This window comes from Musca autumnalis, unplaced genomic scaffold (assembly GCF_047663935.1).
Source record: "Musca autumnalis isolate F117 unplaced genomic scaffold, ASM4766393v1 scaffold_2, whole genome shotgun sequence".
In the NCBI taxonomy this organism is placed as follows: domain Eukaryota; kingdom Metazoa; phylum Arthropoda; class Insecta; order Diptera; family Muscidae; genus Musca; species Musca autumnalis.
The window spans coordinates 151,098,196-151,110,761 of NW_027411755.1; the positions used below are offsets into that span (position 1 = coordinate 151,098,196).

General features: G+C 42.0%; 1 protein-coding gene across 1 annotated transcript; it reads left to right on the forward strand.

Moving 5' to 3' along the window:
* The first annotated feature begins 4,453 nt into the window (after positions 1-4,453).
* On the forward strand, positions 4,454-12,272 carry LOC141392413 (uncharacterized). The gene is made up of 2 exons (XM_073965357.1): positions 4,454-5,329; positions 12,153-12,272. Exons 1-2 carry the CDS (start codon positions 4,454-4,456, stop codon positions 12,270-12,272), a joined length of 996 nt encoding a protein of 331 aa, XP_073821458.1.
* The last annotated feature ends 294 nt before the right edge of the window (positions 12,273-12,566 follow it).

Here is a 12,566-nt window from a genome sequence, read left to right on the forward strand (position 1 = left end):
ACTTCCGCAACAGAATACTAATATACCAAACTGAGGAGGGTTTAAAAGAATACCGAATATCAGGAGGAGTACCACAAGGATCTGTTCTTGGACCTCTTCTGTGGAACGTAATGTATGATGGTGTCTTAAAGCTAAAACTCCCAGAGAGAGCAAATATTATTGGATTTGCAGATGATATTGCGCTAGTTATAGTTGCAAAAACAACCGAAGAAGCAAAAAATGTCTCAGAAGTCAGCATACAGTTGGTTAAATCGTGGCTGTGTTCACAAGGCCTAGCCATAGCCGATCAAAAAATGGAAGCTGTATTAATTACAAGCCGCAGAACTGTAGAAAGGATAAATATTCAAATCGGAGAATGTACAATCACAACAGCGGAAAGCCTGAAATACCTAGGCGTTATTATAGACAATCGTTTATCTTTCAAGGAGCATTTGAATTACGTAAAGGCGAAAGCCGGAAACACTTGTAAAGCGCTGTGCCGTATAATGCCAAACACAAGAGGTCCGAGATACTTAAAGAGAAAAATTCTGGCAGGAGTTACCAAAAATATTATTCTTTATGCAGCACCAATATGGGCGAAATCCTTGAGGTATGCCACTTATTACGAAAAGATTGGTACAGTATACAGACTGGCAGCACTACGTGTATGCTGTGCATATAGGACTGTTTCTGACGATGCAGCCTATGTTATCGCAGCTATGATTCCCATAGATATTCTTGCAAGAGAATCAGAATACGTATACAACTCAAGAAGCTCACAGAGTCTTTCGATGATTTTTTCACCGACCAAAAAAAAAAAAAAAAAAAAAAAAAAAGTAGGCTCTATAGAATAAAAGGCCTCCTAAGGAGGCTTCTACAGAATAGAAGGCCTCCTAAGGAGGCTTCTACAAAATAGAAGGCCTCCTAAGGAGGCTTCTATAGAATAGAAGGCCTCCTAAAGAGGCTTCTATAGAATAGAATAAAAGGCTTCCTAAGGAGGCTTCTATAGAATAGAAGGCCTCCTAAGGAGGCTTCTATAGAATAGAAGGCCTCCTAAGGAGGCTTCTATAGAATAGAAGGCCTCCTAAGGAGGCTTCTATAGAATAGAAGGCCTCCTAAGGAGGCTTCTATAGAATAGAAGGCCTCCTAAGGAGGCTTCTATAGAATAGAAGGCCTCCTGAGGAGGCTTCTATAGAATAGAAGGCCTCCTAAGGAGGCTTCTATAGAATAGAAGGCCTCCTAAGGAGGCTTCTATAGAATAGAAGGCCTCCTAAGGAGGCTTCTATAGAATAGAAGGCCTCCTAAGGAGGCTTCTATAGAATAGAAGGCCTCCTGAGGAGGCTTCTATAGAATAGAAGGCCTCCTAAGGAGGCTTCTATAGAATAGAAGGCCTCCTAAGGAGGCTTCTATAGAATAGAAGGCCTCCTAAGTAGGCTACTACAGAAGAGAAGGCCTTCTATAGAATAAAAGGCCTCTTAAGGAGGCTTCTACAAAATAGAAGGCCTCCTAAGGAGGCTTCTACAAAATAGAAGGCCTCCTAAGGAGGCTTCTATAGAATAGAAGGCCTCCTAACGAGGCTTCTATAGAATAGAAGGCATCCTAAGGAGGCTTCTATAGAATAGAAGGCATCCTAAGGAGGCTTCTATAGAATAGAAGGCCTCCTAAGGAGGCTTCTCTAGAATAGAAGGCCTCCTATAGAATAAAAGGCCTCCTATAGAATAAAAGGCCTCCTAAGGAGGCTTCTATAGAATAGAATGCCTCCTAAGGAGGCTTCTATAGAATAGAAGGCCTCCCAAGGAGGCTTCTATAGAATAGAAGGCCTCCTAAGGAGGCTTCTATAGAATAGAAGGCCTCCTAAGGATGCTTCTATAGAATAGAAGGCCTCGTAAGGAGGCCTCCTAAGGAGGCTTCTATAGAATAGAAGGCCTCCTAAGGAGGCTTCTATAGAATAGAAGGCCTCCTAAGTAGGCTACTACAGAAGAGAAGGCCTTCTATAGAATAAAAGGCCTCCTAAGGAGGCTTCTACAGAATAGAAGGCGTCCTAAGGAGGCTTCTATAGAATAGAAGGCCTCCTAACGAGGCTTCTATAGAATAGAAGGCCTTCTAACGAGGCTTCTATAGAATAGAAGGCATCCTAAGGCGGCTTCTATAGAACAAAAGGCCTCCTTAGGAGGCTTCTACAGAATAGAAGGCCTCAGGCTTCTACAGAATAGAAGGCCTCCTAAAGAGGCTTCTATAGAATAGAAGGCCTCCTAAGTAGGCTACTACAGAAGAGAAGGCCTTCTATAGAATAAAAGGCCTCCTAAGGAGGCTTCTACAGAATAGAAGGCCTCCTAAGGAGACTTCTATAGAATAGAAGGCCTCCTAACGAGGCTTCTATAGAATAGAAGACATCCTAAGGAGGCTTCTATAGAACAGAAGGCCTCCTAAGGAGGATTCTATGGAATAAAAGGCCTCCTTAGGAGGCTTCTATGGAATAAAAGGCCTCCTAAGGAGGCTTCTACAGAATAGAAGGCATCCTAAGGAGGCTTCTATAGAATAGAAGGCCTCCTAAGGAGGCTTCTATAGAATAGAAGGCCTCCTAAGGAGGCTTCTATAGAATAGAAGGCCTCCTAAGGAGGCTTCTATAGAATAGAAGTCCTCCTAAGGAGGCTTCTATAGAATAGAAGGCCTCCTAAGGAGGCTTCTATAGAATAAAAGGCCTCCTCCAAAATCCCTCTTCCATCTTCGCTGGGTTCATTCCGAGACCATTGCCATGGACCCAGAATTACCGTTGTACCAAAGCTCATTGGTAAAATTTTACCACTTATCAGTACTACAACTTCATCAAGATATGCCACCACCTAACTTATCTGCTGATCGAAGCGCACAATAATTCCATTTATTATTGGAAGCGTGATTGGGAGCCTCCGCAACATCAACATTTTCGGGGGTGAAAAACCCCTGGTGTAATGTTGGCTTACATTTCCTGTGTATTTCAGCTTCTATAGAATAGAAAGTCTCCTAAGGAGGCTTCTATAGAATAGAAGGCCTCCTAAGGAGGCTTCTATAAAATAGAAGGCCTCCTAAGGAAGCTTCTATAGAATAGAAGGCCTCCTAAGGAGGCTTCTATAAAATAGAAGGCCTCCTAAGGAGGCTTCTATAGAATAGAAGGCTTCCTAAGGAGGCTTCTATAGAATAGAAGGCTTCCTAAGGAGGCTTCTATAGAATAGAAGGCCTCCTAAGGAGGCTTCTATAGAATAGAAGGCCTCCTAAGGAGGCTTCTATAGAATAGAAGGCCTCCTAACGAGGCTTCTATAGAATAGAAGGCCTCCTAAGGAGGCTTCTATGGAATAAAAGGCCTCCTAAGGAGGCTTCTACAGAATAGAAAGTATCCTAAGGAGGCTTCTATAGAATAGAAGGCCTCCTAAGGAGGCTTCTATAGAATAGAAGGCCTCCTAAGGAGGCTTCTATAGAATAAAAGGCCTCCTAAGGAGGCTTCTATAGAATAGAAGGCCTCCTAAGGAGGCTTCTACAGAATAGAAGGCCTCCTAAGGAGGCTTCTATAGAATAGAAGGCCTCCTAAGGAGGCTTCTATAGAATAGAAGGCCTCCTAAGGAGGCTTCTATAGAATAGAAGGCCTCCTAAGGAGGCTTCTATAGAATAGAAGGCCTCCTAAGGAGGCTTCTATAGAATAGAAGGCCGATACCGAACACAAGACGAAGGTTTGGAACAAGGTTCCACCAAGGGCTAGAAGGAGAAGGAAACCCAATAAACCAGATGCTTTAATAATCAAAACATGTGGTGACTCCTCATATACAGATATCCTGAGAAAAGTGAAAGGTGAAGCAAATCTGGCTGTCCTAGGTAAAAATGTAAAAACAATTAGGAAGACAGAAAAGGGTGAGTTATTGTTGGAGCTAAATAAACCGGCACACGAGAACACAAGTGAATTTAGGAAGGAAATTGAAAACGTGCTAGGTCCATCCGCCGAAGTACGTGCTTTAACCCAGGAAATACAACTGGAAATTAAAGATATAGATGGCGTGTCTACTAAAGAAGATATAATCCAAGCTATTATCGACATTTCGGACGAGTTTAAAGAATTGCAACCAAGTGCAATAAAATCTTTAAGAAAAGCCTACAGAGGTACGCAAACGGCTACTGTTTTCCTAAGCTCGCCGTTTGCTAATATACTTTTGCAGAAAAGAATAGTACGGATTGGATGGGCGGACTGTCGAGTTCGTGAAAAGTTAATACCAACAAGGTGCTATAAATGTCTAGACTTTGGACATACGGCAGCTAGATGTAAAAACCCAAATGACAATTCAGGACGCTGCATTTGCTGTGGAGAAGCGGGTCACAGGGTTGCTGCTTGTAAAAATCCTCCCATGTGTATGCTGTGCAAAGATCCATTGGTAAACCGTAGCCACGTCACTGGGTCGACTGTGTGTCCGAGATATAAGGAAGCTCTACGCCAACTTAGAGGATCAATATGAAAGTGATACAATTAAATCTAAATCATTGCGAGGCTGCTCAAGATCTGTTAAAACAGACAGTTCGAGAACTAGAGGTGGATCTAGCAATTATCAGCGAGCCCTATCGGAACATTAGTTCATCAAACTGGTATTGTGATACATCTGGCACATCCACGTTGTGGTCCATAAACAAACCAATGCAGAATGTCTTGAATTCTGAACTCGGATTTGTTCGAGCTACTGTCGCTGGTTTAACAGTTTACAGCTGTTACCTACCGCCAAGATATGATATTGAGGAGTATAAACACATTATTACCAAGCTAGTAAATGATGCTTCGTCCAAAAGTCCAATTTTGATAGCGGGCGACTTCAATGCTTGGGCGACAGAATGGGGCAGCCCAAGAACAAACGAAAGGGGTCGAATATTATTAGAATCATTTGCACAACTAGACGTGGAACTTTTAAACTCGGGCAGCACTCCAACATTCAATCGAAATGGTGGAAGTTCTATAATCGATATCACCTTTGCCAGTACAAGCATCTATGACCGGTTTAACTGGCAAATCAGTGACATGTTCACTTATAGTGATCATAGCGCCATAATCATTAAGTATAACGATGCTGCAACAATAACATCAACGGTTCGAACGCCAGAAGTAATTGGCTGGAAAAGAGACTCACTAGATAAAGAAATATTCGCCCTATGTATGGAAGGCACAGAACTGCAGGGAACTCCGGAAAACATGGCTAAAAAGCTAATACTACAGACAACACAGGCATGCAACGCATCCATGAAAAAGAGAAAACGAGGAGTAGGTAAAGCCCCAGTATATTGGTGGAACGCTGAAATCGCTGAATTACGCAAGGAGTGTCTTCGTGCTAGAAGACGCTTTGTAAGAACACGAGATAGAGACGATAACGAAACTTATAGACAGATTCTCAAGATGAAAAAGAAAGCTCTCAAAAAAGCCATACAAAGAAGCAAAAGAGCATGTTTCCTAACAATTTGTGATGATGTAGAAAACCAGCCGTTTGGATTAGCCTACAAGATTGTGACTAAAAAACTGAAGTGCTTTAGCTCAAATACACCTACAGATGCTAAAACGCTAAGAAATATTGTGAATCACCTCTTTCCTCATCAAAAGGTAGCAACATGGGCAACATACGACCCCGGTGGACAGTTTGTTTACCCCCCTGTCACATCAGCGGAGATAAATCTTGCCGTCTCGAAATTCGATGACTCTAAAGTGCCAGGCCTAGATGGAATTCCCAATTATGTCCTAAAAGAGATTGTGAAGTGCTGTGGTGGACAGTTGCTTAAATTATTTAACACATGCTTGGAATTTGGATCCTTTCCATCAATATGGAAAAGGCAAAGGCTAGTGCTACTGCCTAAAAATGGCAAGCCTCTGGGAAACCCCTCGTCATATCGCCCACTATGTATGATAGATACATGCGGAAAACTCCTTGAGAGCATTATCCGCGATAGACTGGAGGAGTGCATCGAACGTGCAGAAGGCTTATCCGAATGTCAATTTGGCTTTAGGAAAAGGAGATCTACGATTGATGCAACAAAAATGGTAATCGACATCGCAAAGGCAGCAATTCATGGTCAAAGCTGGAAAAAAGGGACAAAAGAATACTGTGTGGTCGTAACACTAGACGTTAAAAACGCATTCAACTCAGCCAATTGGGAGAATATCTTAAAGGCTCTGCGACGGTTAAATGTCCCGGCATATCTTGTTGCCATAATCCAGGACTACTTCCGCAACAGAATCCTGATATATGAAACTGAAGAAGGTACAAAGGAATACCAAATAACAGGAGGAGTACCACAAGGATCCGTTCTTGGACCGCTTCTATGGAACGTGATGTATGATGGCGTTTTACGGCTCAAACTTCCACAGAAAGCTAATATCATTGGGTTTGCGGATGATATCGCGCTGGTTATTGTTGCAAAAACAACCGAAGAAGCAAGAACAGTAACAGAGGCCAGCATACAGTTGGTCAGATCATGGTTGTTCTCCCAAGGCCTGGCATTAGCCGATCAAAAAACGGAAGCAGTCTTAATTACAAGTCGTAGGGTGGTGGAAAGAATAAATATTCAAATTGGAGAATGCACAATAACAACAGCGGAAAGTCTGAAATACCTCGGCGTTATCATAGACAATCGCCTGTCTTTTAAAGACCACTTAGACTACATAAAGGCAAAAGCCGGAAACGCTTGTAAAGCGCTGTGCCGTATTATGCCAAACACAAGGGGACCAAGATACTTAAGTAGAAAAATTCTTGCAGGAGTAGTCAAAAATATAATTCTCTACGCAGCACCAATATGGGCACAATCCACGAGGTACGCCACGTACTATGCAAAGATTGGCTCGGTATATAGACTTACAGCACTACGTGTATGCTGTGCATATAGGACTGTGTCTGACGATGCAGCCTATGTTATCGCCGCTATGATACCTATTGATATCCTAACGAGAGAATCTGAATTCGTATTCAATTCCCGAAGATCGCGGGAAACCGACATAGATCCCGACATAGCAAGAAGACGGAGCATTATCGAGTGGCAAAACAGGTGGACAGTATCTACAAAAGGTAGATGGACGTATTCACTAATACGGAATGTGGATAGTTGGTTAAACAGGCGGCATGGTTATTTAAATTTTTATCTAACCCAATTTCTTTCCGGACATGGATGCTTTAGGTCCTATTTATATCGTTTTGGCCTGGACCACTCCCCTAATTGTCCATGTTGTGTGGAGCAAGTAGAAGACCCTTATCATGTTTTCTTTTTGTGTCCGCGCTTTATTGTAGCGAGGGCAAACTTAGAGCGGCAAGTTAACAGTGAAGTACATGTTGAAAATATAATTGAAATAATGATGGTGTCTCTTGACAATTGGGAATATGTCTCTGAATATGTGAAGACAATCATATTGGAACTACGCCGACAAGATGAGATTCGAAGGCGAATAATACATAGCAGCGTTCTTTAGAACATTCCCCCCTGCGACGAAATGCTCATACGGCGGTACCGCAGGGATAGAGGATCAGAGTAAAGGGGTTATTTTAGCGTGTTAAAGTCTCGCACACCTGGCGAAATCAGGTAGCCAGAGTCTTTCGAAGATTTTTTCCCCGACCAAAAAAAAACGAGGCTTCTATAGAATAGAAGGCCTCCTAAGGAAGCTTCTATAGAATAGAAGGCCTCCTAAGGAGGCTTCTATAGAATAGAAGGCCTCCTAAGGAGGCTTCTATAGAATAGAAGGCCTCCTAAGGAGGCTTCTACAGAATAGAAGGCATCCTAAGGAGGCTTCTATAGAATAGAAGGCCTCCTAACGAGGCTTCTATAGAATAGAAGGCCTCCTAAGGAGGCTTCTATAGAATAAAAGGCCTCCTCCAAAATCCCTCTTCCATCTTCGCTGGGTTCATTCCGAGACCATTGCCATGGACCCAGAATTACCGTTGTACCAAAGCTCATTGGTAAAATTTTACCACTTATCAGTACTACAACTTCATCAAGATATGCCACCACCTAACTTATCTGCTGATCGAAGCGCACAATAATTCCATTTATTATTGGAAGCGTGATTGGGAGCCTCCGCAACATCAACATTTTCGGGGGTGAAAAACCCCTGGTGTAATGTTGGCTTACATTTCCTGTGTATTTCAGCTTCTATAGAATAGAAAGTCTCCTAAGGAGGCTTCTATAGAATAGAAGGCCTCCTAAGGAGGCTTCTATAAAATAGAAGGCCTCCTAAGGAAGCTTCTATAGAATAGAAGGCCTCCTAAGGAGGCTTCTATAAAATAGAAGGCCTCTATAGAATAGAAGGCCTCCTAACGAGGCTTCTATAGAATAGAAGGCCTCCTAAGGAGGCTTCTATGGAATAAAAGGCCTCCTAAGGAGGCTTCTACAGAATAGAAAGTATCCTAAGGAGGCTTCTATAGAATAGAAGGCCTCCTAAGGAGGCTTCTATAGAATAGAAGGCCTCCTAAGGAGGCTTCTATAGAATAGAAGGCCTCCTAAGGAGGCTTCTATAGAATAAAAGGCCTCCTAAGGAGGCTTCTATAGAATAGAAGGCCTCCTAAGGAGGCTTCTACAGAATAGAAGGCCTTCTATAGAATAGAAGGCCTCCTAAGGAGGCTTCTATAGAATAGAAGGCCTCCTAAGGAGGCTTCTATAGAATAGAAGGCCTCCTAAGGAGGCTTCTATAGAATAGAAGGCCTCCTAAGGAGGCTTCTATAGAATAGAAGGCCTCCTAAGGAGGCATCTATAGAATAGAAGGCCTCCTAAGGAGGCTTCTACAGAATAGAAGGCCTCCTAAGGAGGACAGGAGGACGTGTGGACAGTAAACTAGTATTTAATTAATAGAACCCCGATTTAATTTTTATTCGACGGAACTTTCCGATTGTGTGTGTGGACACTTTCATACAACTTTGATTCTATATCCGGTATGAATTCAGTATCGGAGCGGTTCCAAATATGAAAAATATGGTTACTCTTAACTTTATTCGATATATCATCCACTACTGAGTACTCTAACTTAATCAAATTCCTAAGCCTTAGAACATCGATTATTCGTTGAGTAGAAACGCAAAAATGCTACTGTTATCCTATGTCACTGCTAAAGCGAATAAGATGAGCGTTAAAAATCACATTAAACCTACTCAGATTCATTCATATGGACCTCTTTTTAGCAATTTAAAATATGATTCGACACAGATATTACATGCCAGCTCAAAATGAAACCGCTCGCTTAAAAGGAAAACAAATGACCATCAAAATCGTGTTCAAGTTTTTTTCTCGTTTTCATTTGGTTTGTTATAGAACTGAAGTCGATTAAATCGCCAAACGTGAATACGAATTGAATGAACTGCAGAAAACCCCACAATATAACCAATGGAGCTAAAAACCGAATAAGAACAAGAAGAAGAAGACAACGAAGAATCTCCATGGGGGAAACCAACATTCTTGAATGCATCAATTGGCTGATGATGTCTTTGTGGCCAAGTTATTACCAGCATAATGTTCTATTCAAGTTCAAATGACTGGTGATTTCTGCTGTGTTTCTAATATTCACAAATTCAAGCTTCATCTGCTGCACAACAACGTCGCGCATTGATCGTCGTCGTCTTCTTCGATTGGTGAAGATGAATTCTGATGCAGACAGATACGACACATGTGTTTTTAAAGTGGCTGTTTACGTTTTGTCAGGTAAACAGATACCAATATATGAAGTTGCAAATAACTGTATGTTTGTCTGTCTGTCCTTTCGTTTGTCTTTCCATTTGTCAGCAAGTGTTTTTAGAATAAAAATACGAGTACAAATAGCGTTTATTACGCGATATTAAGAATGCATTTAAATCAGGCTAAAGACTAAAGATGCTATTCAATATCGTTAGCTGGCTGGCAGGTTGGTTGGCTGTTTTGGTGTTTAGTGTCGATACTGAAGTTTCTACTGCTGCTTTTATGTTTTTGTTAATGAATCTCGTTCAGAGGTTACAGTACCTACGTTAAGCTACTTATAATTGGAAATATGCAATGCTAGAGAACTAGTCATAAATTCAATTTAATGGAGGGCAATATAGTTGGTGAAATCCGATCAACTGATACCATTACATCAAAGCCGTTTTTAAGGCAAGATAATTTTAGAATATGTAGTGTTTCTTATGAAATCGTTGGAAATAGGTTGAAGAATTTTCTGTAAGATAATTCCAATCGGAACCTCAGATGTTGACTTCCATTTAACTGCACAATATAATATGTTCTCATGTAGAAACAGTTTGAATGGGACAAAAATTTCAATGATTTTTCCAAACAGAAATATACACTCAATGTTTCATAACAAAAATAAATCCCGGCCTTAAAACCGTTTTTCTTCGGAATTCACAAATTGCAAATATCTGGCTTTGACTTATGGACAAACCTAGCCCAATGGAGATGTCATTCTTTTCTGGTTGTTGCGGAACGTTGAATTAGAACTGCATGAAATTAACTTTTCGACAGACCTGATCCAACATGGCTCTTCAATCTTGGGGATCCTCTGGATATTCAATATACTGGTGTTAGAGGAGGGGCTTCTAACAGTGGTAACCTATAAAATATGATGCTTATATCTTCTCTCGTGGACCAAAAATGGATCGGGGTTATTCCCCTTAAATAAACAACTACGATAGGTAGGAAAAATAAACGGAATAAAGTTACGGTCAAGGGCCTAAATAAACCAGTACCGGCGGCAAGCATTGCTGAGACCACAGGTCATGTGTCGTCGGTATCAAGTGATTTTGATCCGGTTGTTTTAGGTGTGGATGCATTGACACCTTCAGCTGTTCAAAAAATACTAATGATAAGAATGTTGACGAACCGGCAATCTTTATGGATAACGGTAAAGACAGTCTAGGACAGATATAATTCATTGGGCAGGTATGACACGGAACCCTGAAGACTCTTGAGGATAGCTTAGATACACAAAGTAGGGTACTCCTCGGCCAACTGGACACACTTGATCGAGATATACCCCCGCAGAACATGTTTCTCAATTTGACTCTAACTGAAGATTAGCTGGACAGTGCCGTGATACCTGCAAAGTATACTAGGGAAGAAACAGAGTAAAATGGACGAAGAGAGCATGGACTCTGATGCTCAACTGGATGCAAATCCAGTTTCAGCTGGTCCTATATCGGCACGTGTCGGTAAGAACGTCAAAGGCAGAATCCTTACTTACTTACATAGCTGGCCCATTACAGAACTTTTTTTCCATAAGTCGAACTAAGAAAAGATCTCCAACTTTCTCTGTTTACTGCTTCGATTTCTGGAATACCGCGCCTTTTCATCTCTTCATCCACTTGTTTGCTCCATATAAGCTTAGGCCTGTCAATATTTATACGCCTTTTTAGCGGATTCATCAAAGGAAGAATCCAGTGGGATTTATTTACTGATCATGGGGAATGCAAGGAGGCTTCAACAACAGTTAATGACCCCAATTTCAGAGAAGTTAATGATACACAAATTCGTGGGACGAGACGCTAATTTGCATATTGAAAGGGAAATCGTCTTCTTCAGAAGCAAGCTGAGGTATCCCGACGTGAACTTCAGGTGGACAGGATATTCCTTGCAGCCCTAGCAGTTGCTCAAACTAAATCCCCTTAAATGACTGCGGCAGAAAGCAAAAAAATAGAAGCGACCTACTGCCCCAGGCCAAAAAGGTGAAGTCGACCTCTACTCCAAAGTCGAGCTCAACACAGAAGGGAATGAAGAAGGCTAAAGAGCCTACCCCTAGAAAAATGACTTCCGTTAAGGCGACCATTTGGCGAAGGGGTCTGCAAGGAAGGAAGTAAAGGTGGTTGGACCAACTGAGAAACCATCATCTACTGAGAAGATGGTCTAAGCTTCATAGAATAAAAGTGTGAAACGGGTCCGTTCTTCAGAAGGCCCTTGCCAAAAAAAAAAAAAAAACGATGAGTTCTCGGATGGTCAATGGTTGACCTCCTACGCAGCTGCCACGGAACAAGCCCTAAGCCAGACCGATCCCAATGATGCCAGCAAACGACTTTCGAGTGACAATCATCGATCGAGCTCATTCCGACGGGAGATTCGACGAAGGTCACAGGTTGCTTGTCGAAACAGATCTTCGGAGGTTCATTATTTCTGGCATAGTGGTAAACCAAGGTGGCCGATAGTTTGGCAGCATCACTAATCTTACCCCTTGTAAGGAGAATGAAGGTATGGAAGTTAGAATGGTTGTGGACTCCATAGTGGAGTCAACTTCCAACGCAGCTGCCACGAAAAAAGCCCTACGCCAGACCGATCGCCATGATGCCCGTAAACGACTGTAGAGTTGCAATCATCGATCGAGCTGACTCCGACGGGAGAATCGGCGAAGGACACAGGTGGAAACAGTGTTCGGAATTCTGCTACCATTGACCATGACATTTAACTCTGTTCTCTCCTCTGCGGTCCATGTGGTGAACAGAGTGGCCGTAGATTTAGTGGGAGATATTTGTACATTCCTCACGTGAAGAAAGGTGGTAAGATCATTCAAATAGGAGTTCAGCCTTTCACAAATGACATCAGGGAAGGTAACTGACGCCAAGATCGTACCATCATCTGCATACGTTAATTCCGTCTAG

What these genes read in the sequence shown, in the direction of transcription:
- LOC141392413 (XM_073965357.1), top strand. Translation starts at nt 4,454, where the DNA reads ATGAAAGTGATACAATTAAATCTAAATCATTGCGAGGCTGCTCAAGAT. An exon ending in TTCGTGCTAGAAGACGCTTT is followed by an intron (nt 5,330 to 12,152) that starts GTAAGAACACGA and finishes CCTTGTAAGGAG; the next exon opens with AATGAAGGTATGGAAGTTAG.